Source organism: Esox lucius, chromosome 8 (assembly GCF_011004845.1).
Source record: "Esox lucius isolate fEsoLuc1 chromosome 8, fEsoLuc1.pri, whole genome shotgun sequence".
NCBI lineage: Eukaryota > Metazoa > Chordata > Actinopteri > Esociformes > Esocidae > Esox > Esox lucius.
Genome location: NC_047576.1, coordinates 4,711,104 through 4,738,520, shown reverse-complemented (window position 1 = coordinate 4,738,520; position 27,417 = coordinate 4,711,104). Strand labels below are relative to the sequence as shown.

The 27,417-nt window shown below is 43.6% G+C and overlaps 1 protein-coding gene across 10 annotated transcripts in view; it reads left to right on the top strand.

Moving 5' to 3' along the window:
- tp63 (tumor protein p63) overlaps positions 1-27,417 on the top strand; it is a 54,858-nt gene that overhangs the window by 3,638 nt on the left and 23,803 nt on the right. For 6 of the 10 annotated variants that reach the window (XM_029121601.2, XM_029121599.2, XM_020049281.3 and 3 more), the window contains exons 2-4: positions 5,492-5,629; positions 5,756-5,891; positions 25,884-26,141. In XM_029121601.2, coding sequence (XP_028977434.1) covers positions 5,492-5,629; positions 5,756-5,891; positions 25,884-26,141 — 532 coding nt within the window. Of the gene's footprint in view, positions 1-5,491; positions 5,630-5,755; positions 5,892-16,985; positions 17,175-25,883; positions 26,142-27,417 lie in introns of those variants that run through there. The other 4 variants (XM_029121605.2, XM_029121603.2, XM_029121604.2 and 1 more) reach the window with 1 other exon arrangement.

Here is a 27,417-nt window from a genome sequence, read left to right as displayed (position 1 = left end):
TGTTGTGTTGTTGTAAATCAAAGCAGTGACATGGATCGTATTTAGAAAGGCCCAGGATGCCATTGGATGTGTGTAGATGGCACCTTTTACTGGGAGAACAACGCAGGCCGTTACAGATGGACATGCGCTTATGTTGTTGGCAGACGGACAGGAGGGTTGTTAGGTTGCTAGTTTCTACTTCCCAAATGGCACCCTTTAACCTGCATAGTGCACTACTCTTGACCTGGGACCTATCTGGGGAATAGGGAATAGGCTGCCATTTGGGATGTACACTGCGTCTCCCCTTACTATGGATTCGGGGACTGGTCCCCAAGTCTATGTTTTTCATGGGGCCTTCTCCCTTCCTGGGCCGGTGAAGTCACTTGGAATCTTGGGTTACTAGGCTGCTCATTGGTTGGTTCACTTTGTATTTACTCCTCCCACCTTCCCTAGTCCCTCCTCTCTCCATCCATGTTCTTCACTGGGCCTCCATTCCATAGTAATATACAGGATGTCTACCGTGATTCCTCCGTCCGATAATAATATACAGGGGTGTTTGTTTTAAGGCAAGTTTAAGGCAAGATTCACAACAATACGAGTTTAAAGTTTCAACTACTTACAAAAAACTGTGGTCTGCAACATTAAAACCTGCCAGTTTACGTCGCTGTGACTGGACGAGACGGTGTATCGTAGCGCAGCTCCGTGCTGCCTTCACGGGAATTATTTATAAAATATCACCCGTTTGGCGTTTACTATGTAAACTCTGGAAAATGGACTCTCTTTCTTGGTATGACCCGTGGAAGAATGTATTTCTCTTAAAAACGTTCATTTCTCTGAGGGATACACCGTGAACGCCTTGTTGTCATAGTGGTTACACATTTACAAGAGGGATATTCCACTGTCGGACTTCCCCTAACAGCAAGTTAGCGTCCAGCATCCAGACGCACATTAAAACACTATTCAAATCAAGTGGCTTTGTTGACTTGACTGCAATATAACCAGACGCAGAGCCCACACTAACTTTTAATGGTTTTTAACTTATATCCTTTAAAAGTGAATCCTCTGCTTTTACCCCGTGATAAGTGTCAACTTGTTTTTTGGAACAATTCATGAGAATTATTATTGTTTGGCCTTTCCGATTGGCTGTTGTTTAATTAAGATTTGAATATTCAATTCCTAGCTGATTCGGATTGGCTGCTCTTTGTTTCCCTGGGGAACAAATTTATCTGTTGTTTGTCATTCAATTATGGGCTTTTTTTGATGATTTTTGATGATAACAATAGTAAAAACAATATTAATAACAACAATCATAATAATCACAACAATCATAACAATAATAACAATAATAATAATCATTAATGTTCAGGGAAAATCGCCTACATCTTAATTGATGGGTAGTGGTAAGGGACCTGGATAATGGTTAGTGGGGTGCTGGCCCAAAAAGGGTTGAGAACCATGGATTTTTCCATCCCATAATAATATAAGTCTACAGTGATTCCTCAATCCCATAATAATATAAGTCTTCAATGATTCCTCCATCCCATAATAATATTAGTCTACAGTGATTCCTCCATCCCATAATAATGTAAGTCTACAGTGATTCCTCAATCCCATAATAATGTAAGTCTACAGTGATTCCTCCATCCCATAATAATATTAGTCTACAGTGATTCCCCATCCCATCCTAATATAAGTCTACTGCTTATTAAGTCTACAGTGATTCCTCCATCCCATAATAACATTAGTCTTTGATGAGTCCTCCATCCCATAATAATATAAGTCTACTGGTGATTCCTCCATCCTATAATAATAGAAGTGTACAGTGATTCCTGGCCAAGGGGTATCACATACCAATATGTCAGCTTCTCTAGTTTTGGTGATGGAGCCCCATTGGTGCCCCATTACATGTGGTCCTTGGTCAAAATTGTGCACTACGTGGGAACAGGGTGCCATTTGGAACTGAGTCAATGAGACCTGAGCTCAGAACCTGTTAAAAGGAACCCACATTGTCTTTGCAATGCTAACAATAACTATGCAGGACTGATCCAAACCCCCCCAGACGTCAGACTGGGGTAGACCAAACCCAGACCAAACCGGGAGGGGCTTGGTGTCACCAAGGGCCATTAATTGCGTTTGTCTAATTGATAATGTTCATGAATGTAAAGCATTATCTAAAAAATATACCGACATCGATATTCAAACAATAAATATTATTTACATATTTAGCCGGGCTGTCCTTAGATGGACTATCTAGCTGACGGTCATTGATTATGTTTATACCCGCGTCTAACTAAGTGTAGTTACATTTCTATGATGATAAATAAGTTGAAACGCGTTATTTTAGGTGATGGGTTTCACCATAGGCCTGCAAATATTTTGGCGATGTCTGCAAGTAGCTCATCTGATTTGACCTTTACTTCATCCTCTGGTCTGATTTGACATTTACTTCGCCCTCTTTCTGATTTGACCTTCACTTCTCCCTCTACTTTCTGATTTGACCTTCACTTCTCCCTCTACTTTCTGATTTGACCTTTACCCCCTGCACCTTGTGAAACTGAAGCATCTGATTGGCAGAGATACGGCTGTCTTCCACTTCTCTTCCGTTTCCTCCTGAAAACAAGATGCTGGAAGTCTGCTCTGTTGTTTGTTTTACCCACGTGACGTTCAGTTACCTCCATCTGCTCTGTAGGAGAGGCACCCCCCCAGCCCCTACCCCCGCAGCCCCCACCCCCCTAGTCTGAAGTTATTTCAGCATGCATAATAAAGCATGTAGACCTGTTTGCTCAACAACACAAAAGATGGTGAACTATGTGTGTCCTCTGTCCTATGTAAAATACTACAGGATTTAATTTTCCTCTGTACACAATAGGTAAGTGGAAAAGTGAGGATTGGATGTGTTCGCTGAGTGACAAGAGAACCCAATTCTCCCGCTGCGCGTCCCAAACGGAACCCTGTTGCCTTATTCCTGTATATGCTGCACCACAGTGCTCCGGGCTCAAAGTAGGGCGCTGCATAGGGAAAAGGTTGCAATTTGAGACACGCTCCCAGTTTGCCTCTGCCAAATCACTACATCTATAGGGCATAGAGCACACATTGGGTTGAATAAGTCTTTTCTCCCTTATGACAGGCTTGGCAGCCCCGTGTTGTTCTAGTAATATAACTCAAGCGTACGTTCCCCCTCTCTCTCCTTGCCATGCACCACACCCCTTCGGCTCACAAGGAGGGGGGGGGGGGGCCTGGCCAAGCCCAGGATGTTGGGAAAGGGAGAGGTGGTTGTACTTGGGAGGACGACAAGAGCAAACTTTGTCTCTGTGTTCATTTTAGCCTTGAGAGAAAGATAATAGGTATGTAATCCCCACCCGTTCCCCCGCCCCCCCATTCTAGGTACACACTTCAAGAAAAGGGAACATTGTATACGCTCTGTTCCATATTTATCTGGCCAATGGAACAAAAGGAACAGAAATGTCTGTAGTTTGAAAGGAATAAAGGAATTCAAATCAGCTAACACGAGAGTGCGTATGTTTTACTTATAGGTGGCCTCAGTGGGATTCAATCCCACAACTCTTGGCGTGGCAGGGGCCATGATCCATCAAATGAGTCATGCAGAACTACTGTCGTTATATCACAAACCAGTCTGGGGGTGGGGGGGGTTGGGGGGGGTGCAACTGTGTTTATGTGTATGCTAAGATGACTTAAAGACTAATAGTGCAAGTCCCTCAAGTCCAGTTTCCAAATCCCTCATTTGCCTCAACACACTCCTTCTCTCACACTCCTTCTCACACACACACACCCTCTAACACACTCTCCAACACACACTCACACCCAGTGGGTTCTACGTCCTGCTCAGGAGGACACCCATGCACAGATGATGTTCTTCATTAGAAATGCCTGACTGTGTTTTTGAGAAGTCACTAGGTATTAATATCTTCTCCCCCTCAACACACACGTAAGAGAATGTTGGGGAATTCCACCCTACACCAGAACCCTCAGATACCCCCCCATACACACACACACACACACACACACTCTCTCTCTCAGCCTCCTGTCCGTCCAGCTCTGTGCAGTTCTAGACATACCAGGCGTTGTGAATCTCAGCCAGCCAGGACTGTGGTGTCATATGGACTGTGGGGGGATTTCCGACTGGCTGTGTACTGGGCTCAGACACACACCCACATATACTGACGCGCATACATGGTTACGGACACACGCACACACACACACACACAGTCACACACACAGGACAACAGTGTGTGCCGGGCTGCCACTTCAGCAGTGAACAATGGGACTCTCTCTCTGACACTGCTGGTGCGGGGTTGTACACAGGAGAGAGCAGATCCTAGCTAGCCTCCTATATCCCTAGCTGATTGGCTGCCTGATTGGCTGACTAATGGGCTGGCTGACTGCCTGATTGGCCGGCTTCTTTACACTGCATTTGAATCCTCACCCTGTCCTTCAAGACAAACCCTGGAATCTTAATAACACTAAATTAATTTGATGTGTCGCAAATAGAATTCTTAAAGAATTGTAAAAAAAAAAAAAAAAATTACACACATTACACCATATCATGCATCACGGGTGACTTACATTGGACATTGTTGAATTTCAAAGTAAAAAATTGTCTTAAAAGTTTCCAGCCGTGGAGACAGTGGGGAGAGAGATTCAAAGCCATGCTGCAGTAGTGCATTGGAACGGACACAGCAGCTTAGACCACTAGACCATCCTACGCCACCAACTGGCCGTTAATAATGAAAAACACCACCATTTATTTAACTGTAACCACACAGCTAAACGTTTGAATCACACTGTAAATTGAGACCAACCACCTCATTTCTCGTTTCATTATATGTCACAAATGTTTTGACTTTGTGTTTGTATTTTCTAGTGGAAAGCTTAAGGACCATCATTTTTTTTAGTGGTGGTGGTAGTTCCTAGTTAGTGGTGGTGGTAGTTCCTAGTTTGTGGTGGTGGTAGTTCCTAGTTAGTGGTGGTGGTAGTTCCTAGTTAGTGGTGGTGGTAGTTCCTAGTTAGTGGTGGTGGTAGTTCCTAGTTAGTGGTGGTGGTAGTTCCTAGTTAGTGGTGGTGGTAGTTCCTAGTTAGTGGTGGTGGTAGTTCCTAGTTAGTGGTGGTGGTAGTTCCTAGTTTGTGGTGGTGGTAGTTCCTAGTTAGTGGTGGTGGTAGTTCCTAGTTTGTGGTGGTGGTAGTTCCTAGTTAGTGGTGGTGGTAGTTCCTAGTTAGTGGTGGTGGTAGTTCCTAGTTAGTGGTAGTGGTAGTTCCTAGTTTGTGGTAGTGGTAGTTCCTAGTTAGTGGTAGTGGTAGTTCCTAGTTAGTGGTAGTGGTAGTTCCTAGTTAGTGGTGGTGGTAGTTCCTAGTTAGTGGTGGTGGTAGTTCCTAGTTAGTGGTGGTGGTAGTTCTTAGAGGTGGTGGTAGTTCCTAGTCTGTTATGGTTGTTCCTAGTTAGTTGTGGCAGTTTCTATTTAGTAATGTGGTTCCTCTTCTTCTGCCTCTCCTGAAGGTTGAGAGACCCTTCATCACGTCTCTCCTGGACTGAGAGTTCCTTCCTGGCCTCCATGATGTCACAGAATCAGTCAGGACAGGGCTCTGACCTCCTTAGTCAGGATGTCTTCAATCAGCTGCTGGAGATGCTGGACCAGTGAGTTATAAACATGACCACAAACAGAGAGACACACACACACACATTCTACCTCTCTTCCTCTGTCACACTCACAGAGAGACACACGAATAATGTTTAAGCGGTGTGTTTCTTCCTGTATTCTAGGTCTGCGTTCCACTCAGTACAGCCTATTGAGCTGAACTTCTCAGATGGCCCAGGAGACCTAGACAGACCTGCTGGCAACACCATCCAGATCAGCATGGACTGTATCACCATGCATGAGGGACAGGAAGCGTTCACTGTGAGTATGATACAAAACCATACGATACACTAGACCGAATACAATAGACTTCACAACAAAAGACACGCCTCACTACATACAATAAACAAAATACAATACACTACAATACAAATGTTATACTACACAAAATACCTGACACTACAAAAATTACAATTCCCTGACCAATACAATACACACAATTCCATACATTACGCAAAACACAAACCACAATAAAATATACTACATTAGAAAACAATACACTACACTAGAAGTGCATATACGACATTGCAGTAGAATACAACATCCTGTATTACACTAGAATGCTATATACTACACTTCACTAGAACACAATACACTTTATTACACTAGCATACTACACTTCACTAGAACACAATACACTTTATTACACTAGCATACTACACTTCACTAGAACACAATACACTTTATTACACTAACATACTACACTTCACTAGAACACAATACACTTTATTACACTAACATACTACACTTCACTAGAACACAATACACTTTATTACACTAACATACTACACTTCACTAGAACACAATACACTTTATTACACTAACATACTACACTTCACTAGAACACAATACACTTTATTACACTAACATACTACACTTCACTAGAACACAATACACTTTATTACACTAACATACTACACTTCACTAGAACACAATACACTTTATTACACTAACATACTACACTTCACTAGAACACAATACACTTTATTACACTAATATACTACACTTCACTAGAACACAATACACTTTATTACACTAACATACTACACTTCACTAGAACACAATACACTTTATTACACTAACATACTACACTTCACTAGAACACAATACACCTTATTACACTAATATACAACACTATACTAGAATACAATACGCTTTATTAAGAAAACTAACCATTTTACACTACAATATAATGTTCGACACCACACTGAAATACATTTTACTTCAATACAATACATTACACTCTATTATACTACAATACAATATACTACACTAGACTATATTATAATATACTACAGTAGAATACAACACACTACACAACACTAGAATACAATATACAATGAAACCTCTTTCAAAGTAATTTAAACCCTTTCTTCTTGCCACCCTGAACTAAAATATTGTTTTTCTACACACCACAGAGCATGATAGGGTGGTCATTGTTTAATTGTATCATGCAAGACACCTGTATGTAAGCATATGCATTCGTTGTTTTCTTCCACACATTTAATCTCAGTTTTATTTTAATTTTGTTACCAATATTATAGATATGTGTACATGTGTTTATATCACATACTTAAAATCAATGGACTTTTTATTAAGTAAAAAAGCATACATCAACAGTCTGTTTTCTGCAGCAAGAGGAGTCTGCATATTAAATGTGGAACTTTGAGGTCAGACAGCATGTAGCTGGGCTCAAATTAACCCTTGCAGTAGCAAACTTAACGTAAGGCTAGGACACACACGTGGATGAATAAAGTAGATGATTTGGATAGCAATGTGAACATGATGAAATAATGGAGCAGTGATTATTTTGTGATGGGTCTGCTGGCCGGTGTGATTAGGTGTGATTGTTTTAGTCAATACACCCTGGTTTGGAACACTGCTTATCTAATCAGAATCCAGGTTACATACATACAGTGCAGAACATTATAAAGAAGTACAGTTAAATAAATTGCAATACAACATTATGCAATAAAATACTTTACAATAAAGTAAAATAAAATACAAAATAGTAAAATGTAATGCCATAACATATAATTTTATACATTACCATAAAGTACAATATAGTATTATAAATTGCAGAATAATGTACAATGAAATAGAAAAACTATGATATATTGAAGTAAAATGAAAGTAATGAAATACAATACAGAACAATATATTGATTTACAATATATTGCTGTATTATACAGTACAACAAAAAGTACAATATTATTTACTCTAATAAAGTGCATAGCCGTACAATCGAAATAAGTACAATATAACATTATATGCTATACTAAAATACACAACAGTGCAATATCATAAAGAAAAATATAATAAAGCACACTATTATAAAATACAATATAATAAATATAGTAAAGTCTGATATAATAATGTACACTATAATAAAGTACGTAACAGTACAATATGATATAATGTAATATAATGCACACTTTAAAAAAGTACATAGCAGTACAACATAATAATAAAGTCAAATTTATTTGAATTCCCTGAGACTGAATACCAAGAATCTGCACAATACATATAGGACAAGCTTTCAGTTAAACTACTTTAGGATAAGTCTGTACTTTTAATTATTGTACACATACACAGCAAGAAATGTGTTTGAGAACATCCGCAACATAGATGAGATGAATGTATTATTTGGGGGGGGGGGGTTTCAGTGGTAAGTACCAGTCAGAAGAAGTCGTTAGATTTGCAACATCTGGAGGTGTTGATGTCAACAATGGGATTTCCCTGAACAAGGCTGAAATAGAATTGTCGCATAGAGCGTTACAGGTTGTAGCCAATTGGGATTAGGTCTGGTGTTGATGGGGCATTTTGATTTTTAAATATCAGGCCATGTGATTAGGGACCCAGGCATTTAGAAGCTCATCTCTAAACCTCTCAGTGTTTTGGGCCAGAGCCTGAGATCTGATTAGTAACCTTTCCTCAATGCTGTTGGAAGATGGGAACAGCATGGACTCATGCCACCTTGAAGATTTCTACTTTTGTGATGTAAGTGTATTTATTTGCCAGATATTTCAGGCCAAATAATTTTCATATATATATATATTTTGCTAACATTAAAATTTATATTGCTTGTCAACATGGCTGCCAAGCTGGCAACTCAAATTGATAATGTATTTCGATTTTCACGCATCAGTCGTCACCAGAAGATGGAGCATCAAAGCTCAGTGCTGTTCACTTTCACCACCTAGTTTCAACATAACGTATTTATTTTGTAGACTTAAAACAACACACTTTCCCCGTTTGCGGTGAGGGGGAACAGAGAAAGTATTCGCTGTTTGACTCCAAGTTTAGGTCGATTTATATTAACATTTGCGCATAGCAATTTTCACTTGCTATTTCCCACATTCATTAATTTTACAGACAAAATGAATCCCATCTTGTCGAATAAACAAATTGTCGACCTACAGTAAGTTATAATTTACCAACACACACTGTATACTTGGCACCTGAAATAACTTATTTCACCAGGAACGAATTACCCTTGTTGTTAGAAAAGTCTTCTGAGGAGGCTCTCATGGACAGTAATAATGTCGCAGGTGGACAAAGACCAAGAACAATCAGCTGTAAAACCAACAGGTAGATGAGGTGGAGGCCTCTTTTCTCCTCTCCCTGTTCAGGAATGCTTTCCGGAGTGTTCTCTTAGTGTGCAGGCTGCCTTAGGGGGACTGTTCAGCTCCCTCTCACTTGCTCTCTCTCTCTACCCCTCTTTCTCTCTCTCTCTCTCTCTCTCTCTCTCTCTACCCCTCTTTCTCTCTCTCTCTCTCTCTCTCTACCCCTCTTTCTCTCTCTCTCTCTCTCTCTCTACCCCTCTTTCTCTCTCTCTCTCTCTCTCTCTCTCTCTACGCCTCTTTCTCTCTCTCTCTCTCTCTCTCTCTCTCTCTACCCCTCTTTCTCTCTCTCTCTCTCTCTCTCTCTCTACCCCTCTTTCTCTCTCTCTCTCTACCCCTCTTTCTCTCTCTCTCTCTCTCTCTCTCTCTCTACGCCTCTTTCTCTCTCTCTCTCTCTCCCTCTCGATCTACAGCCTAATTCCTCCACTTCTATCGTACATACGGTATGATATATATGCGCATGCAGTGTATCTACCAAGTGTTGATCTAGTGATTCATTCTTCCTCCCCCCATCCCACCACCGACTTCCTCCTCCGAGGTGGGTGCGCACGACACTTGGGCACGGGAGGCCGGGCCGTGTTCGGCGCAGGACCCGGGGGTGGCATCGTTCGCCAATCACTGTGCCACCCTGCCTGCTGGCAAGCCCAGTCATTAGGTGGTTAAACCCAGCCCCGTGATGTTGAAATCAGGGCAGAAATCTGTTCCCCCTCGCCCCAAATCAGCTCCTTTCCCCAGAGTAGGTGTGTCCTCCCCGTCCTCTGTCTGAGTCATCAGAATGGCGTTCTGTTTAGGGCCCTGGGGGGGGCTTATTTGTATTGAGTAGGGTTTTATGTTTAATCTGAAATTCCTTTTCTTCTTCTGGAGGTTCGTTTTTTCTCAGTAGCTGCAGGGTGTGTAATTTAGCACAGCACCTGTCTCTCTCTATCTAGAATCTGTTCTCTCTGTCTGTCTGTCTCTCTCTGTCTCTCTCTCAGTGTCTATTTCGGTCTCTATCTGTTCTCAGTATTTATCTCTCTGTCTGTCTCTCTGTGTCTGTCCCTCTCTGTCTTTCTCTCTCTCTGTCACTTTCTCTCTCTTTTTTTCTCTGTCACTCTCTTTGTCTCTCTATTTCTGCCTGTTTTGCCTCTTTCCTCATCTCTGTATGTCTCTCTCTTGTTCTCTGTCTCTGTGACTTACGGTTTGTCTCTCTGGGGTTTGTCTCCCCGCATATCTCTTTCATCTGGGGGTGTTTCACCTCTACCTGAGTGGGACTGGGATTGAGTGGGGGAGGAGGAGCAAGAGAAACGGAGGAGAAGCATAGAATAACATGAAGGAATGTGCGAGAAACTGTGGCTGGAGAAACGCTATATCCTACCCCAAACAGCTGATCGACCCGTCTGATAAAACTGTGATCAGTTGAGCATGGCAGACAGAGTGCTGAATGGAGAAACACAATAACACCCTATTTAAACACAATCATTCCCTATTTAAACACAATCATTCCCTATTTAAACACAATCATTCACAATTTAGTACACTACTATTCACACTATATCCACTTCTTATGGGCTCCTTTCAAAAGTAGGACACAGCCAGAACAGGGTAGTAACTACTCACACATTTGCTGAGTGACTTACCGAGCTATGAAAGGTAATAATGACTCATTACAAAGCTATGAAGCGTAGCAGCTTCTAAATATTGCTTAAATAATGGTTGCATTTGCTCTACAAATGTCCTACAACAGTAATGACCATTGGAGTTCAGATATCGACTAATACAACTTCTGAAAGCAATAGTCCTTTTTCAGGTAACGCCTGATTTCCCTTCTCCCATTTGTTTTCCTGTCAAGTCCACATGGAATGCTTTTGTGACGCCCATCTGAATGGAATGAAAAAAAAGTGATGAATAGTTCCCAAACTCCCGACGGACTCTTTCCCAAAGCCTTGCTCTTGAGCTCTACCATTCACCTCTATTAGTTACACCTGCATACCGCTCCCTGTTTTCTAGCATTTACCAGGAAGTTGTTGTGTCTTTCTGCAGCAGCGGTCTAAAACCTTGCAGCATCTGTCTCACTTGTTGTGTCCTACACTCATTTGTCTTCTGTAATTTTTCTACTTCCTCACAGAGAAATGAATACAATGCTTAGTCCTGCCAGTCGAGACCTTAACATCACAGCACCTGAATGCGTCTCGTCTCACGTCCTGTATTTCGGCAGATGCGCGTTGGTTAAACAACACCTGCGATCAATTTAACGTTTACTTCAAATGATTCGGTCCCGGTTAGCTTCTTAGTCGGCCCCACCAGACGGCCTCCAGCACATTCTCACGTAACTGCCAAGGTGCAGCAGGACCAAGGTGATTCAAACGCAACCAAAGTGTGCCAAATTATCCTGCTCCCTACCTGGTGCAGTATGTTTGGCCGTTTGGGACACATGCCTTTGTCTTTGGACACATCCCAGGATGTCTCCGTGGAGACAGGAGACACGTGAGTCCCTTTAAAGACAAGGGGTGCTCCAGTGAAACCCCTATAGCCCCCATCTCATATAAACCACCTCAGCTCTCAGCCTGGGCGTGGTCTCAGACCCCCCCACGGTAGCCCCCCTGTGCCTGCCGATACACTCCCCACTCCCCTGAGCTCTGCTCCGACCCCAACCCTCCCCCACACACACACACACACCTCTTGTTCGTGGCTGGCCCTCTGAGGCAGTCTGTGGCTACAACAGTTTGTTTTTTTGTCTTCAACCTCTAAAAATATGAATTTCCGTTAATTATAATCCACAATCCAGATAAAAATTCTGATGTACTGTTGTCGCTGGATTATTTTCCTGCTCTGAGACTCTGAGCGGGATTAAGATGAAATGCACACGACAACCATACGGGACAACATTGAACATTATCTACTGCACAATATGCAGAGGACGCTGTTAGTTCCCAAGCCACATGGTCAGGAGAGGAAGACAGAATGACACAGGATGTAGGAACCTCGGTTCAGATTCAATTAGGCTGTAGAATTGGAGCCTACCTGCACAGAGCAGGTGTTGACTTTTCAGGGTGTGTTTGGGTGTGTTGTCGAGAGATCCACATAGATCTGATGTCTTTCCACTGAATGCTTCATTAGGTTCATATCATATACTTCACTGGGCCCAAAGACTCGGGTGTTGAGCACAGGTTGTGTAAGATGTCTCTTCGGTTTTGCAAGAATCTTACATTCAATTGATGTTTTCTTTTCTTTTTTCTTCTCATCACATTCTATCAACCAAGGAGTGTCGTTGTTGACTCAAAAACAATTAATATAATAAACAATTAATATAATAAACAATTAATCAAAACACTGTCTATTACATTTTGGAACTCAAAAAAGTTTCTCTGTATCTACAGTAAATATCTACATGAATATGAATATACCGTGAGTGACACGTTCTGATTTTGGTCACAAATGATCTACTTGTGGTAATACCAGTCCTATCTGCATGTGACAGCAGTGTGAATGAAGTCAGTCAGCCAGTGTCTGGAGGCAGGTGTCTCCCTCTCTTTGCACCCGGCAGAAGCCTGACACATGATAGTCGAGTAATCTAACAGACTTAGGAAAAGGCTCTTAAAAGGACAAACAGAGCGGAGCCTCTTTTGTCTGAGCCCCAGGACGGGATGAGTGTTATGACTGCTTATTCAGACCTTCTTCTTCTTGTCTGAGCCACTGTAGGTTTTGATGTCGGGAGCGATACACAGCCCTAACAAATGGCACTTCTGATCGGCCATTTTCCTATGAGATTTAATTCGGTGCCTGATGACAGGCGCTTAGGCATTGTTCAGTCGAGAAAATGCTCCCCTGGGTTCAGTTAGTTTTGCAGCGTTTATTCATGTCAGGTTTCTTATTGAATAGGCCTCTGTCTTGATACAATACTCGGTATTGAGACACAGCTTGTGTTTGTCACTGTTCTGAATGAGGTGCTGTAAGGTTTACATTATAGCCAGTAGTTTATCTACTTTTTTGTTAATACTTTCAAACCAAATGGGCATTTTGTTGTCGATATATTTTTTATATTGTTATTGTCACCCTACTACAGTGATATTTACTACTGAGTGTATGTTATATTTTTTTGTGACGGAATTTTTTTACAGCACTAACACGACGAACGTTTAGGGTGAACTGCCTTGCTCAAGGACAGGACGACCGATATCTCACCTTGCCAGCTCAGGGGATTCGATCCGGCGATTTTTCGGTTGCAGGTCAGACACTCTAACCACTAGACAAGCGGCCCGCGAGCTGTCTTTTGTCCCGCTCATGGTGGTGTGCCACAGACAGTGGTCCCTGCAGGCTTGTCCTCTGTCAGGGAGTCATCAGCCTGTCACCGCAGCTCTGTGCTGTAATTTGTGATTATTGGGCGGGTCGGGTTTACGGCCCCCCGGACCCTTTGTGCTGTTGTGTCGCCACAGTCACCCGAGGCGGCACTTTAACCGTGTCACCTTATCCTTTTATTGACTGTGAGGGCTAATGTTAAAAGTCAACAGTTAGACTCGTGCCTATTCTTCACCCTCTGGACTGGTTACACGCGCCTACCGTGGAATGGGGCCGGGGCCGGAGCCGGGGCTCGCTCGGCGCGTGACCTGGGATGTTACATTCGGCGTCGTGTTAAACAAGGAGACCGGTTGCCCGGGTGAGGTTCAGGCGCCGGTCCGATCGGTTTACTCTGGCATTTCCTTTGTCAATGAGATGACCCCGTTGGCCTTTGCATTGTGCGGACCGGCAAACGTGCGCGTTTGTTCTGGACATTTCCGTCGTCGTCACACGGTTGACTTGATTCAGTTCGGAGCATAGTTGGGATTCCTTTTTAGGTTTGGGGAATTTCCCGCTATTTCATTTCAACATTTTTAGATATCAGAGCCGCCTGCTCTGTTTAAACCAGATCTGTTTTCTTGTTGCCCCCGTAGGTGCAGAAGTACTGTCCCACCTTGCCTGACCCGGTTATTCAGAACCACAACAATAGAGTGCCCTAACCTCTATTCAGTGTGCCGCCAACGTTTGTTTTAGCATAATTAGAAGTTTGTTTAGCTAGCTCAACTAATTACCAGCTTCAAAAGAGGTGAGGCCTTGAATTAGATGAGGCCAGCATAACCGAGGGAGGGAGCCCATTACATAAGAATGGGGGCCGTTTGGTTTAAAGTGTCCCTCTGCTTTGCTCTGCACCCCTGGCAGACAGGCCAAGAGGTCCACCCCCTCAGGGGCCAGGGCAGCTAGGTGTGAAAATGAAGTGGTTTTGGCACTGGGCGACAACATACCGACTATGGTATACATTTTTTTTAAATAATGTGTTTTTCTAGTCGGTGGGTTAGTTTGCCACGCTTTTAACTAACTCGGTCTGAGAAGACAGTAGCATTCCACTTTGCTGCCTGTCCTCTGAGGCTAGTGGGAGTCAGTCCGGGACAGGAGACCAGATGCTGCCGGGTTCAGCTGGCTGCTTTAATTTCTATCCCTGGCTGGGTGTGTTTTGGCCAGGCTGACCTGTAGGTCTGTTGCCCCCGGGCCCCTGGGGTCTGCAGCTGGGTGTGGCTGCTGATTGCAGACGATCACTCCAGATGACTCCGGGTCACAGAGCTGCGAGGGGTTCTGCTTCGTTTACTGGCAGCTTTGAAATAGTTAAACTGACCACAGGCTAAGAGTTTCACCTTCTTGCCCCACAGGAATATAATTTACCCCCCACCCCAGTGGCCCTGCTACTGACATCAACCACTCCAATAACCGAGCCTCTCAAAGGCCTCAGGTGAATGCTACTTGTTCCACTGATGTCTGTCAACCATGCCACTTTTGTCTTAGAAATGTTAACAAACCGCCGGTCAGATAGCAGAGGAGCATCGCTGTTACGGTCATGTTTACTTGTAGAATTGCGTCTAGGCCTAACATTCTTTTGCAATTCTACAGTGTTTCATTAAGGAATATTACATATCTACATTATTTTTACTTTAAGTTAGTCGTCTTACAGCCATAGTAATTTATTTTAATGTTATTCATTGAGTTATATTTACTTCACATTTGCATGTTATTTAGTATATTACTTCATTAAAGTAATGCTGGCGTTTGTTTATCCTTTGTTCCACCATGTGTCTTTTGACACATTCTGATTCTGGACACAGTTTTGAGCAGGTGTAGACCACTGCAACATGCACTAATCTGAATCTGACAAGGTCACCCCTGGAAGTACTCAGACATGCATTGTGGCTAGATATCTATTAAAGTGTGGATGCATCCCAACCCTTTAAATCATCCCCATCCTGTCCTCCATCCTGTCCTCTAAAATTAAAACCGACGACAGGAAGATGACGGAATCAACTTGGCATCAGTAATTGTCTTAAGAATACACATAAATACATGCTAAGTTATTATTTTGAAAGAAATCCGGTCCCAAGGATGGATAAGAGACTATTAGCATTCTGTGTAGACATATCGGCTACGATGTGGCCGCAATCAGAACGTAGATAAGATCAGGACAACAGACACAAGTTAACCACGGGTATAAATAAGGCTTCATTATAAAAACATCGAAAATAAATAGTGTGATATTTAGTCAGAGGTTTTATCCAAAGCGACCTACTGAGCCGTAAGACATCGAGGAATATTCAGCCGAGATCCCATGTGCAACGTGGCTTGACTGTGACCATACCAACTGAAACATTGTCGCTGTTATCTGAAACGGCGTGCGTGTTTTCACAACACATCCATACCACTCATCTGTGGTAGACACAAGGCCTCTACAGGAGGGTCATTGTTGTGCTGGCGGCTACTGTATTGATTCCTCTGTATTGGGTTTGAGTAGGGAGGCGGGTGAGATGCAATTCATATGCTAACTAACAGTGTACCTTTCCCAGCCCAGGAGAAGCTGTCTGAGGCACTCACTTTCTGGCTGTCTACGGCCAAAGTATGCTGGTAGCTATGGAACTCCTCCCAAGATTATGAACGAAATGTTTCTTTTGCCCTGTAACCTTTAAAAAAAAAAACAGATCAGATCAAATGTTGACTACTGAAGAGGAAGTTGACTACTGAATGAGTCTGATATGTGTACTAATATGAGTATATTTAGAGTCTACTGATATGAGTGTATTTATTGTGTAATGATATAAGTGTATTTGTAGTCAACTGATATGAGTGTATTTAGAGATTACTTATGCAAGTCTTTTCATTCTAGCAATACAATTCACTTCAGGGTCTACTGAAATTAGTCTTATATGAGTCTTTATATTCTTCTGATAAGAGTGTATTTAGAATCCACTGTCCCATGAACAACCACGCAAATTATCAAACGTATTTAATTTTACACGTCCTTGTTCTCTAGTACAGGTTACTAGTCATAATGATATCAGCTGAATTCATCGTTTTCTGTTAATTGTCCCAGCTGAACATTGAGTAGATCAGCTAAACAGAGAAGCAGATCATTTTCTGAACTGCCTGTTTCAGAAGTGTTTATCTGTTTTACTCCAAAAAAATGAAATCTATTTAACCTGCTGGATCTGGGATCCGGATGATTTAAAAGGTGCATTGGCGATGCCGATTGTGTTGTCGATATAACTTAACTTCGTAGAGCATGTGTGTGACCCATTACGTATATCTGCAGAGCAGAGTGCCTGAAAGACAAGGAGAGCTGGGGAGCTGCTCCAGTAGATGGGTGTGGACTCCACAAGGTATTGGACAGGTAGATCTTCAGACCCCTCCCTTCTCGCTGCTCTCTACCCCCCCTGTGCTATATATCTACTTTCAATAGATTCCTATAGAGACTCTTTGCCCGTCCCGTTGTCATCCATAGTCCTTGCTGCCTCTTGATCGTTTAGCCTGAGACAGGGACCAGAGGTGTAGATTCATCCTGGAGCCAGTGGAGCAAACAGCGGCAGCACTGCTCAATCTCAGCGCCAACATGTTGTATCTGGAGACAGGGACACCCACGTCTTACAGCGAGGTAAGGCCCAGGGAAGAGGCTCTCAATGGGGTATCAGGGACCGTTATGTCCCCTTGGCTCCGTGGATATTCTGGAGCTCCGTGGTGTCAGTGCTTTTCACTCGTATTAGCCTGAATACATCCAGCCTGAAACTGTTAAATGTTAATTTATTGTATTTAACCCAAACCATTTCAGTTGAGGCGATCTGGGGATTGAGTTAGCTGCTTGGTGGTGGCATTGTATTTTTTTTTCTGTAGCAAACAATTCTTTTAGTTTTTTCTAGATAAAAACGACGAGATAATTTAAAATCTTCAGGGGCAGTCACAGACAAACAAACAGAGAGATGTTTTGGCGGCAGATTCTTCTTTGTTTGCGTTTCGATTCAGTGGCGTTATGTGTGGTTATCTGTGTGAGCAGGTCGTGTGGATTTGTGTGTGTCTGTGTGTCTGTGTGTACGTGTGCGTGTGTGCAAGGGAATGTAAACACTGATTGTTTTTTGAATAGAGAAAAGCCACAATATGAAATGGCTGTGTTCCTCTGTCTATTGTGTCCCGACTCAGGCCCTCAGCTGCCTTCACTCTGGCAGCCCTGTTAACATCTGGAATCAGAATGGTCTCCTTAGGTCCATCAGCTCCAACAGTTCTATAGAGTTTTAAAAAATTGGCTGGGTCAAATTGCCTTGCTGTGATTTTAGGCTGTGATTTGATTGCCTTTATTTCACTAAGTAGTTCGATCTCTGAGTCGGCTACCAAAACATTTCCTGTGTGGAATGGTTTGGTGTGTTCTGGGATTTATTTTTGTGTGTGATTTATTTTGTAGGAAATCACAGAAAAAACAGCAATGATGTGATGGTTGTGATAGATGGTTGAACTGGTGCAGGAGACATGAGCTGTGATTTTATGAACACTGTTTAATTAACGCTGTTTATTTAAACAACGTACGGGAGATGTCCTTTTTGTTTTGCATATAAAAACTACATCTCCCATAATAAGATATTTCATTGTAAGTGCTTGAATGTAATTGAGTAAAAAGTCTTGAGCATTTGTGACGGTTGCTTTTTTTTTTACACTTTTGCCCAAATCTAGGCTCGATAATTTATTGAAAATAGTTTGGTTTAAATGTTTTGTGTTGTTTCCCCTTCTGAAAATAACATCTCTGAATGCAAATATTTTTTTATATTGATATTATTTACTTGTAAAGAAAAATCTAAAATACGGTTTCACATTAAGTGCCAGAAAGTATAATTTAAGTCCCACTGAACATCAGTATGCCTGAGTTTCAGTCACCCTTTTAAACATTGCCGTATCACTGACAAATGCTTTTCTAATGTGCTTTTTCGACCGTCTAAAACCTCAGTACTGTCTGCTGAATTCGCCAAACACAGAACAGTTACTATGTATTTATTCATTCATTTGTTTGCCCATTTATTTGTTCCCATTAGTTTGTCTGTAGACACAACCCCTTCCCTTCCCCCACACCTTTTGAGATGGATTCTAAAATGGCAGACAGATCTAAAGAGCCTTACCTGTTTGTCTTCCTAAAGCCCACCATTCTTAGTGGTCAGGTGGCGAACCTATCAGGGTCTATCTAGCTCTACTTCACAGCTCCCCTTTGCTTGTATAGAGAGCTTGTCAACAGACACCGTTAGGCGTAGGTAAAGGTCCAAAGAGGGCTTCACCCGTGACCCACCAACCCCCTTTCCTGTGTTTTAATCTGGGGTCAAGTAACCCAATAGTCTACAGCTTTGAGTACTGTGAGTACTTGCCTCACAGATTTAGTCAGTTGTAAGACAGAAGAAAATGTATCGCCGCTCGACGTGAGCAGTGCTGTTTTCATAAAACCAACACTTCAGTCTATGAACATTTATGCAGAAGGAGTAGATGAAATGAGCCATTGCAATCATTTCACATATTTTTTGCACCTCTCAGGTCTGTTGTGGCTCCTGTGACAGGACGTAGCACTCGTTATGTTTGACTGTGTCTAAGCGTCTGCTTATGCAAAATAGAACGTCCATGCAGATTGTGAGTGTTAGTGGTAAGAATAGGTGGCGGGGGAGGGCAGGGGCTTTTCTTCTGAAGTGAAATCGTAAATAAAAGCTCTGTGTTATCAAACCTGCCATCTTCGTAAGGATCAGTGATGGTTTCTCAGATTACATTTGCCGATTGCAGGTGTGGCAGGTCAACTCTTTAATGTTCTGTGTGCGCGCTCTCACACACACACACACACACACGCACAAGCACACAGACACCCACAAACACACACACACACACACACACACCCCGTCATCATCCCAAACAGCAACCTACATTGGATAGGGCACTACATCTGACTACAGCTGTGACAGGTTGTGTGCATTATGTAGGGAATAGGGGGGCATTTAGGCCAGAGTGAGGTGTCAGGTTCCCCGCCCCCCCCACCAGCACCACCACCCCCATCAGAATGTGGCAGGCCAGGCGCTGTGGCTCGTAATTGCTTTAATGGTGTGTTGATGTAGATACAATCCCCTGCTCTGCCCATCCCGGCAGGTATATAAGGTGCGGACGGACAGGGAGACTGAGCCCCGGTACCCCGCCCTCACTAGAGCTGTTAATGCACCACACCGCCTCCCCGATCACTCAGCAAGAGCCACCCACCCGGGGGACTGACCCAGGAGGAGCGACCCAGGGTCCGCCATGCAGGTCAGGGGCTGGAATGGGAGGTATTCTGCCCCTCAGGCCAGGTCCGTGGCCCAGGGCTCCTCTGCTCCTCCTCTGGTTCCCGTCGTTAACTGTCTGTATTAGGAGGAGGGGATTCATTATCTCACTATGCCTCGTCTGGTGAGGCCATCTGTCACATTGGTGGCCTCCCAGTGTCTGACTACTTTCTCCTGTTGGCGGGGACTTAGCGAGAAAGGCTTGGAAGCTTTTACCCGGGCAAATTCATGGCGGAGAGTCGTTCTAGGAGTTCTGTTTCTATGGTCAGAACTATGATGAAAGCTCTGTAGCCTCTCCATATTACTGAGGGGGGAAAGTTACTAGTAATAGTTAGCCTGCTTGGTCAAACATGTAAAAGATTAAGTTTACCTCTGGCCTTATCTGATTGGTTCCAGTCATCACCCCAAATAGCCAACAGAAACTCACATGATCCCATAACTATGGCAACGGGTTTGTGGTCAGAGAGTGTGGTACCAACTAAAACACTATTTTAAACATCCGAAATAATTTAAATGCTCTTACATGTCTAGTATGTGCCAAACCAAATAGTTGTATAATGATACAACAGCCACTATGAATACCAGTAGCAGTGATGGCCTCTTCGGTGAGTGGTCTGCGGCTGGCTGTTCGTACGCTAGGAATGTCTGATATGTCTCTCTCAGCATGATCTAGATGATCTAGATTCCTACAGCGGAATCAACAGGCTATCGCTCTGAGGGTCAACAGACCAGGGCTGGCCATGGCGCAAATGGCATCCAATTTCGGTGTGGTGAATTAGCGTTGTGGTAAAAAGCATCGTATTACATAGGGATATGGGGTGCCTTGTTGGAATTTGGGTTTTCCACACTGGTCTGAAATGCAGACATTTTGAAATGCTCATCCCAGAATGCCTGTCTCCGACAAATGAGTACCACGAAACACGCTGCCCTCCGCGGTGACCTTTCACCCGCTTTTTTTAAAGGCCACGTGACGTTGTTACCGGGTTTGATTTTTTTTTTTGGTTACCGCATCCGAAAGCAGCACACTATTTCCCTTCTGACCTGAGCCTCATGTCGACCCTGGTGAAAGGTAGTGCACTATTTCGGAATAGGGTGCCATTGGGGATGAGCAGTCTGTTTCTGATTGGCCCCGCCGGCCTGGCGTGTCTTCCTGGCTAATGTACGTCCTGGGGGGGGGGCGGGGCCTCGGATGGCTTGGAGGAAGCGGGATGTAAACAGAAGGCATTTTTAAGAGCAGCTGAAGTGGTGATTAAATGGCTGCTGTATTACAGTGGAATCAGATCTGATTAAAGAGGAGAGGACAGAGGGTCTGAACACCCTTTTTAAGGGGAGTTGATGGCTTCCACTTCCACTCAATTAAACGTTCAAGGTTGGCTGAGGGGGAATTTTTAGGTGAAGGTTTGCTTGTTTGAAAGCCAGAATAGACGTTTCCTTTTGTCTTCCCTTCATGTCTTAATTCTGTAATTCCTGACCTGGCTCATTCTTCACGCTCGTCTTTAGTCCTCCCTGGAATGTAATAAAAGTTGGGTGATTCAGAGCAGAATGAAGGACTCGGTGTGATGTGAATAATCACCATTTCGTGTCATCTCCCCTACCGCCAGCCAGTTCTCCCAACACGGTCAGGGCTTTGATCTGCCATCTGTGTTCTCTGGACAGTGCCAGGCTATTAAATCACATTATAATTTGCCTTCTTTAATAATTAGCTGCTGTCACAAACAACCCAGAATCTCAGGCAGGGAAAGGCTAAGGTACGCGTGTGCAAAACACACACAAGCACCAGGTGGCAGATGGTGGGAGAACGGCTGTGCGTCACAAATGCTTCCCAAATTGCCCTGTAGCACATTGCTTCAGTTCAGAGTATGTAGGGATTGGGGTTTGAGGTGCTTTAGTGTTTCGAAGTGATTGCTGAACACCAACTCCCGTTACACTTGTAACAGCTAGCTTAAATCGTTTGGTTTTGGTTGTATTTCATGCATGTTGATTTGTGACAGTATACGGGTTGAAATCCATGGAACCATTATCTTCTGGTGTTTACCTCAACATTTGGATTAAGTGGCTTTTTGGGCAGAATTGTAGAAGAAAGGAACGTATTTCGCCATAACACACCTCCACACCTAGATCACAGCACTGATATCCTCCTGACTCACGGCGTACGGGAAGAAAAATAATCTCTGAACAGGAAGTGCTGTGTCACACCTGGCCTGCTGTGGGGGGGTCACAGCCTTCTGTTTTACCTGAGATGAGTGTTGTTTTTTTCATGAACAGATTTGTAGATTTTGTAGATTAGAATCTTTTTTAGATCGGGTAAGTGTCTAGTGGACACCACCTTTATCTTTTCCAAATGTTGTCATGTCAGAGTTTCATGCAATTACATTAGGAATTTCTTTAGGCCAATCTGAATACGGCCTAGTGATCTGTTACTAACATTTCTAGCCTTTACCTTCTGAGGCAAATCTAGCCTAATGATCTGAACCTGGCTATCCTTTAGCTTAGGATGCTAATATAGTCCTGTGATTATGATCCCAACCAGGCTAACTGTTAGCCTAAATTGCTAATGTAGCTTGTTGGTCTGATACTCTGCTAGCCATAAACACAGTTTTTACTCAAGTTTAACAACCTAGTTTTAACACAAAATACAAATCCTTCAGCGTAAAATGGTAATATAACTTGTAGATCTGATTCTAACCAGGTTAGCAATTACCAGAAAATGCTAATCGAGCGTCATTGTCTCAGACAAGTCAACCTCCACCCAATGCCTTGTAGGCACTGTGGGCATTTTAGCATTTCACAGGTGCTCTTATCTGGAACAACTTATAGGAGAAAGTACTGTGGAGGACCTTACCCAAGGGCACAGAAACAGATTTGACTATTTTCTCTTTTTTGTAATTTCCAAAAAGATCAGCGCCAGATATGTCCCAACACTTTAGTTGTGCACTAAGCAGAGAGTACAGACATTTGGGACACTGACCCAGCGTCTGTGGGAGGGGATCAGACAGACACAGAGGGCTTAACCCCTGCTGTTCCAGTCACTGCATTATTGTCTGATTGCCCCATTGTGAGGTATTGTCATGGCAACGTGTGCTTGTGAAAACCGAGAAATCCTCCGCTGTGTTTAGACTGGAGGGTTTGTGTGTTCCCTTCACAATGCACTTGTCTTCTGACACCTGTCCGGCCTAACCCGGGACTTTGTTTCCCTAGGCAGGCTCATGAAAGACCCAGAGTCATTGTTTCCGGGGGGTGGGAACGGGGGTGTGTGTGGGGGGAGATGAGCCGACTCGTGGCAAACACACGCACACACATACACACACACATGCACACGCACGCACACACACACACACACACACTGACCCTTATTCAAAAGCCACTTAAATCTTTTCCCCTGTGGGGTTGTAGGAGAAATATGTTAAGGTTGGCTGGGCTGACCTCCCTCAGGTTCTCTGTCTGTGTGTATGTGTGTCTGTGTGTCGTTGAGTCGCGTAATGGTATGGATGTGTGTCTGTGTGTCTGTGTGTGTCTGGTTGATGAGCATGGTCACCTGGCGCTGTGAGGGGGCGTGAGCCGGACAGCTGTGTGGTTCGTACCGTGCAGCCAGAAATAAACAAGGGGCCCTGAATGTGGGCCTGTCTGCTGTCCTGCAGAGATTAATGGTTGTCTAAAGAGACCCAGCCGCGTCGGTCAGTGGCACCTCAGCACGGAATGTGCCGTTTATAGACGTGTGGAATGGAGAAGCGGACAGAGCAGGAAGAGACAGGGTCTAGCTTGGGCTTCCTCCCCCCCTCTTGACGGGCAGCCATTTTGACTCCGATACCTCGGCCCCCGTCTAGAAAGTGTGAACCCTGTCACCTCGGCTGTGCCACCTGATACCGTGGCGACGTTGGCACTACCGGGGCTCGGCCCGGGCAACCGGAATGTCCGGCAGCGATCCGGAGCACTCTAGCTGTCCCAGACGCTGACTGCGGAGTGCATGCACTGGTCCAGGTGTGGTTTTGATCCCAGCCTTGTGTTATTCCAGCAGGGCCCGGTTCTGCACACCTCCTCCGTCACTCTTCCACTGACGAACATCCCCGCCAAAAAAAATGCCCCAACTCGTGGATTCTGGGTAATGAATGTGTCAACTGTGTTATGTGCGGTGGAACTGACGACAGTTATGAAAAATGAAAAAATTCAAATTACAGTTTTTTGGTAAAAGTTTGTAGAGCGTCGAACAACCTGAACAATCTGAACAGAAGTGATTGATTCCAGTCACCTGCCACTCGTGAAGCGTATTTAAAACTTTTAACCTTAAAATATTATTAACTTTATTCAAACATTGCACGTAATACTGTTGTTCCAGTTTATTCTCCTTGTGTGTGTGTGTGTGTGTGTGTGTGTGTGTTTGTCTTTGGAGAGTCTATGAATGTAAATCAAACAACATAATAATAGACCAGACATACCAGTAGGTACAGTAAACATAAACAAGCCGACTGTACGTTTGGAAATTTTACCTGAGCGAGCTGGGAAGAAAAGCTTGTTTCTCCAGTACTGTGGTGAGATCATTGATATGGGTGTTGCTCAGTAAACCACTAGGACGAAGCTATTGATCTGCGGAGGCTGTTGACACATAGTGTCCTCTTCGTGACGGAAGTAGAGCATGAGGAATTCATTTGGCAGGAACTAACAAACTAACTTTCTGTTCACTGGAAATGTGGGCCCAAATTACTGTGGCATATATTGCACTTTTTTATGAATTCCTTATTTTAATATAACACTGTAAGAACTGGGCGCTGTGTCAGCATATAAGGGGGGAAAAAAGAGCTACAGGGCAAAACATGTTTGTCTGAACAATTAAGTAAGCATTTGATCAACTTAATTTGTTCTTTAAGAGTGTCAGAATTGTTCTATTTCATCCACTAACAATGTGGACTTCTGAGGAAGCAGCATATCTTACTAAACTACATATTAATTCTGGCCATCAGTCCCTTAATTACAATTTTCATTACCGTCCACAAAGCCAATAGAGACATCCGCCCCCCTTTGACTAATGGAGTTTAGCCAGATGCTCACCCAATTCCCAAAGTATCGTCCGCACAAAGCAGACTACTGGCAGATAAGAAGCAATAATAGTGTGCAGTAAATACAGGTGTATTTGATCTGGAGATACCAATCTCTGCCGCACTTCTTTCACCCACTAAATGTTGACCTACTGAAAAGCAGGTAGCTGTCACTCAGTGCAGGGCTTGACCTGGCCTCACCTCGCCTAACGCAAACAAGGCAGTTTGGCCAGTGTTAGCGCTTGTAAGCCAGTACACGTTACCTGACGCGAGATGTTGAAATGTAAATACAGCACAAGCTACTTGTAGGTCCCTCGAGGCTATACTGTCACTTTGATTCGCCATTTTTCTTTCAACAGCCAACAGCGACATGAGGCCAGGTGGGGGGTGGGCATACTTCTCAATCTGTTGCACGAGCCGATTCAGTCTGGTTCTTGCTGTGTTTATGTGCAGAAAAAAGAAAAGCACTTTAAACCACTCTTGAACCTCTCAAACCAGATAGAAGAATGCAGAAAAAAAACTGACAATTATTTAATAACTGCCTTTTATTGGCAAGGGTGAAAACATTTTTTTTCTTACATTTCAGTAACCAATGACCAGCCATAGACTTTATTCCACCCCTGGGCTACACTAATCCTTCTCAAAACATTCACTGAGCTCTCTTCATCACTGGGGACTCACAGTGCTGAATGATCTTTAGACTGAAACCCTGTAGCATTGTACTGTTATGAGTCATGTTGGAGACTTTTCTATCTGGATGTTCCCCTCTCCATCTCTCCAGTCAAAGTACTTCAACCTGACCCTTGAGCAAGGAACTTAACAAAAATAAGAGCTTTGTTATACAGCTGCCTTCGGCTCCAAACTCATAGCAAGAAGCTTGGACCTAGTTATATAAATTGTCCCTTCCTCTCTGTCTCCCCCTCTCTGTCTCCCCCTCTCTGTCTCCCCCTCTCTGTCACCTCCCCCGCCTCTCTTTCTCCTCCTCTCTTTCTGTCTTCCTTAATTTAGTCCCAGTACACCAACCTGGGGCTGCTAAACAGCATGGATCAGAACATCCAAAACGGCGGCTCGACCTCCACCAGTCCCTACAGCACGGACCATGCCGGCAACAATGTGACAGCTCCGTCACCCTACGCCCAGCCCAGCTCCACCTTTGACGCCATGTCCCCGTCCCCCGCCATTCCGTCCAACACTGACTACGCCGGGACACACACCTTCGATGTCTCCTTCCAGCAGTCCTCCACAGCCAAGTCTGCCACCTGGACGGTATGAGATTGTGTTAACATGGAAATACTGTGTACCGCCCACAGGTCTTTCCACGCACTGATGCATACGTATCCAGCAAGTTCCCAGCACAAAACAAGTAGATTTAGCGTTTTGCAGAAATAAGAGTTGCATTTAAACTGACTAGAGTAACATTAAAAATCAGCAGTTTTTGATCGATACGTTATTTAAATCATTCAGTGAAATTTCACTGGGTGAAGTGAATGATTTATATTAGTTAATTTATGGGCCAGCTTACCATGGGATATTGCTGAGTTAGTTAATGTATAATGTAAATTAGTTTATTCATTTATAAGTGAAGTGAATGAGTGAGTTAATCAATGAGAATAAGCGATATTAACATTGGGTATCTCTATTGTTCAGGACCCAAAATCTGACATTTCTTAAAGATTTATACATTTTCATGACTGTTTGGGTCAGAGGAGTACAGTCAAATCCTCATTAGATTTTTGAGTTGAAAAAATTATTTAAATGAGTCCCAAATCTTTATCAAGACAATACGTGCTCCGGGCAGTTTTGTTACGCAAAAAAATAGTGAAAGTCAGGTTTCCTTTTTTTGACAAAAAAGTCAATTTGCTAAGAACATAATTTGTTTACAGCATTGAACTGGGAGCAATGAGAGTTAACTGTCTTTGCTAAACAACCGAACCACAGGGTTTTCCCCCCCTTTGTCAGCTCAGAGAATAGAACCAGCAACCTTGTGTTAACTGGCCACTAGACCACTAGGCTACCCTCCAGCCCAGTTGCACACTTGTCCCTGTCAGGTGGAAGGCTACCTCTATCTAATGGCCCATGACACAACCTTGAGCATGGGCCAAGACAAGCATGACCTTCAGTTCTTTTCCATGTCTTTTCCTATAAAATAACTTCTTTTAGGTTGCCGTTGTTTTGTGCTTTTCGTAGAACCTCAGCCACGGTAGTTCAGAGGTGAATTAAAAATCTCGCCTTTATCATGCGGCGGTATCAGATCATTTAAACATAAGCTCCGCTCCAGAAAAAGCAAGTCATTTCAAGGTAAACTGGGCGGCCAGTCTGTCTGTGTGACAGCGGTGGTTTGATGTCTGAGCAGTAGACAGACTGACAGAACCAGCTCCTCTTCTGCCCTGCGGCTCTGTTCTGTCATGGTGCTCTGTTATTATGTGGCCCGAGCTTTGGGGACAGCTGTTGTGTCAACGCCCCGACCACACGGCCTGTTTGTGAATACGCTAGCGGTCTGAGACGGCGTGCCATGTGTACCTGTTTTGTTTTGTCAAATCGA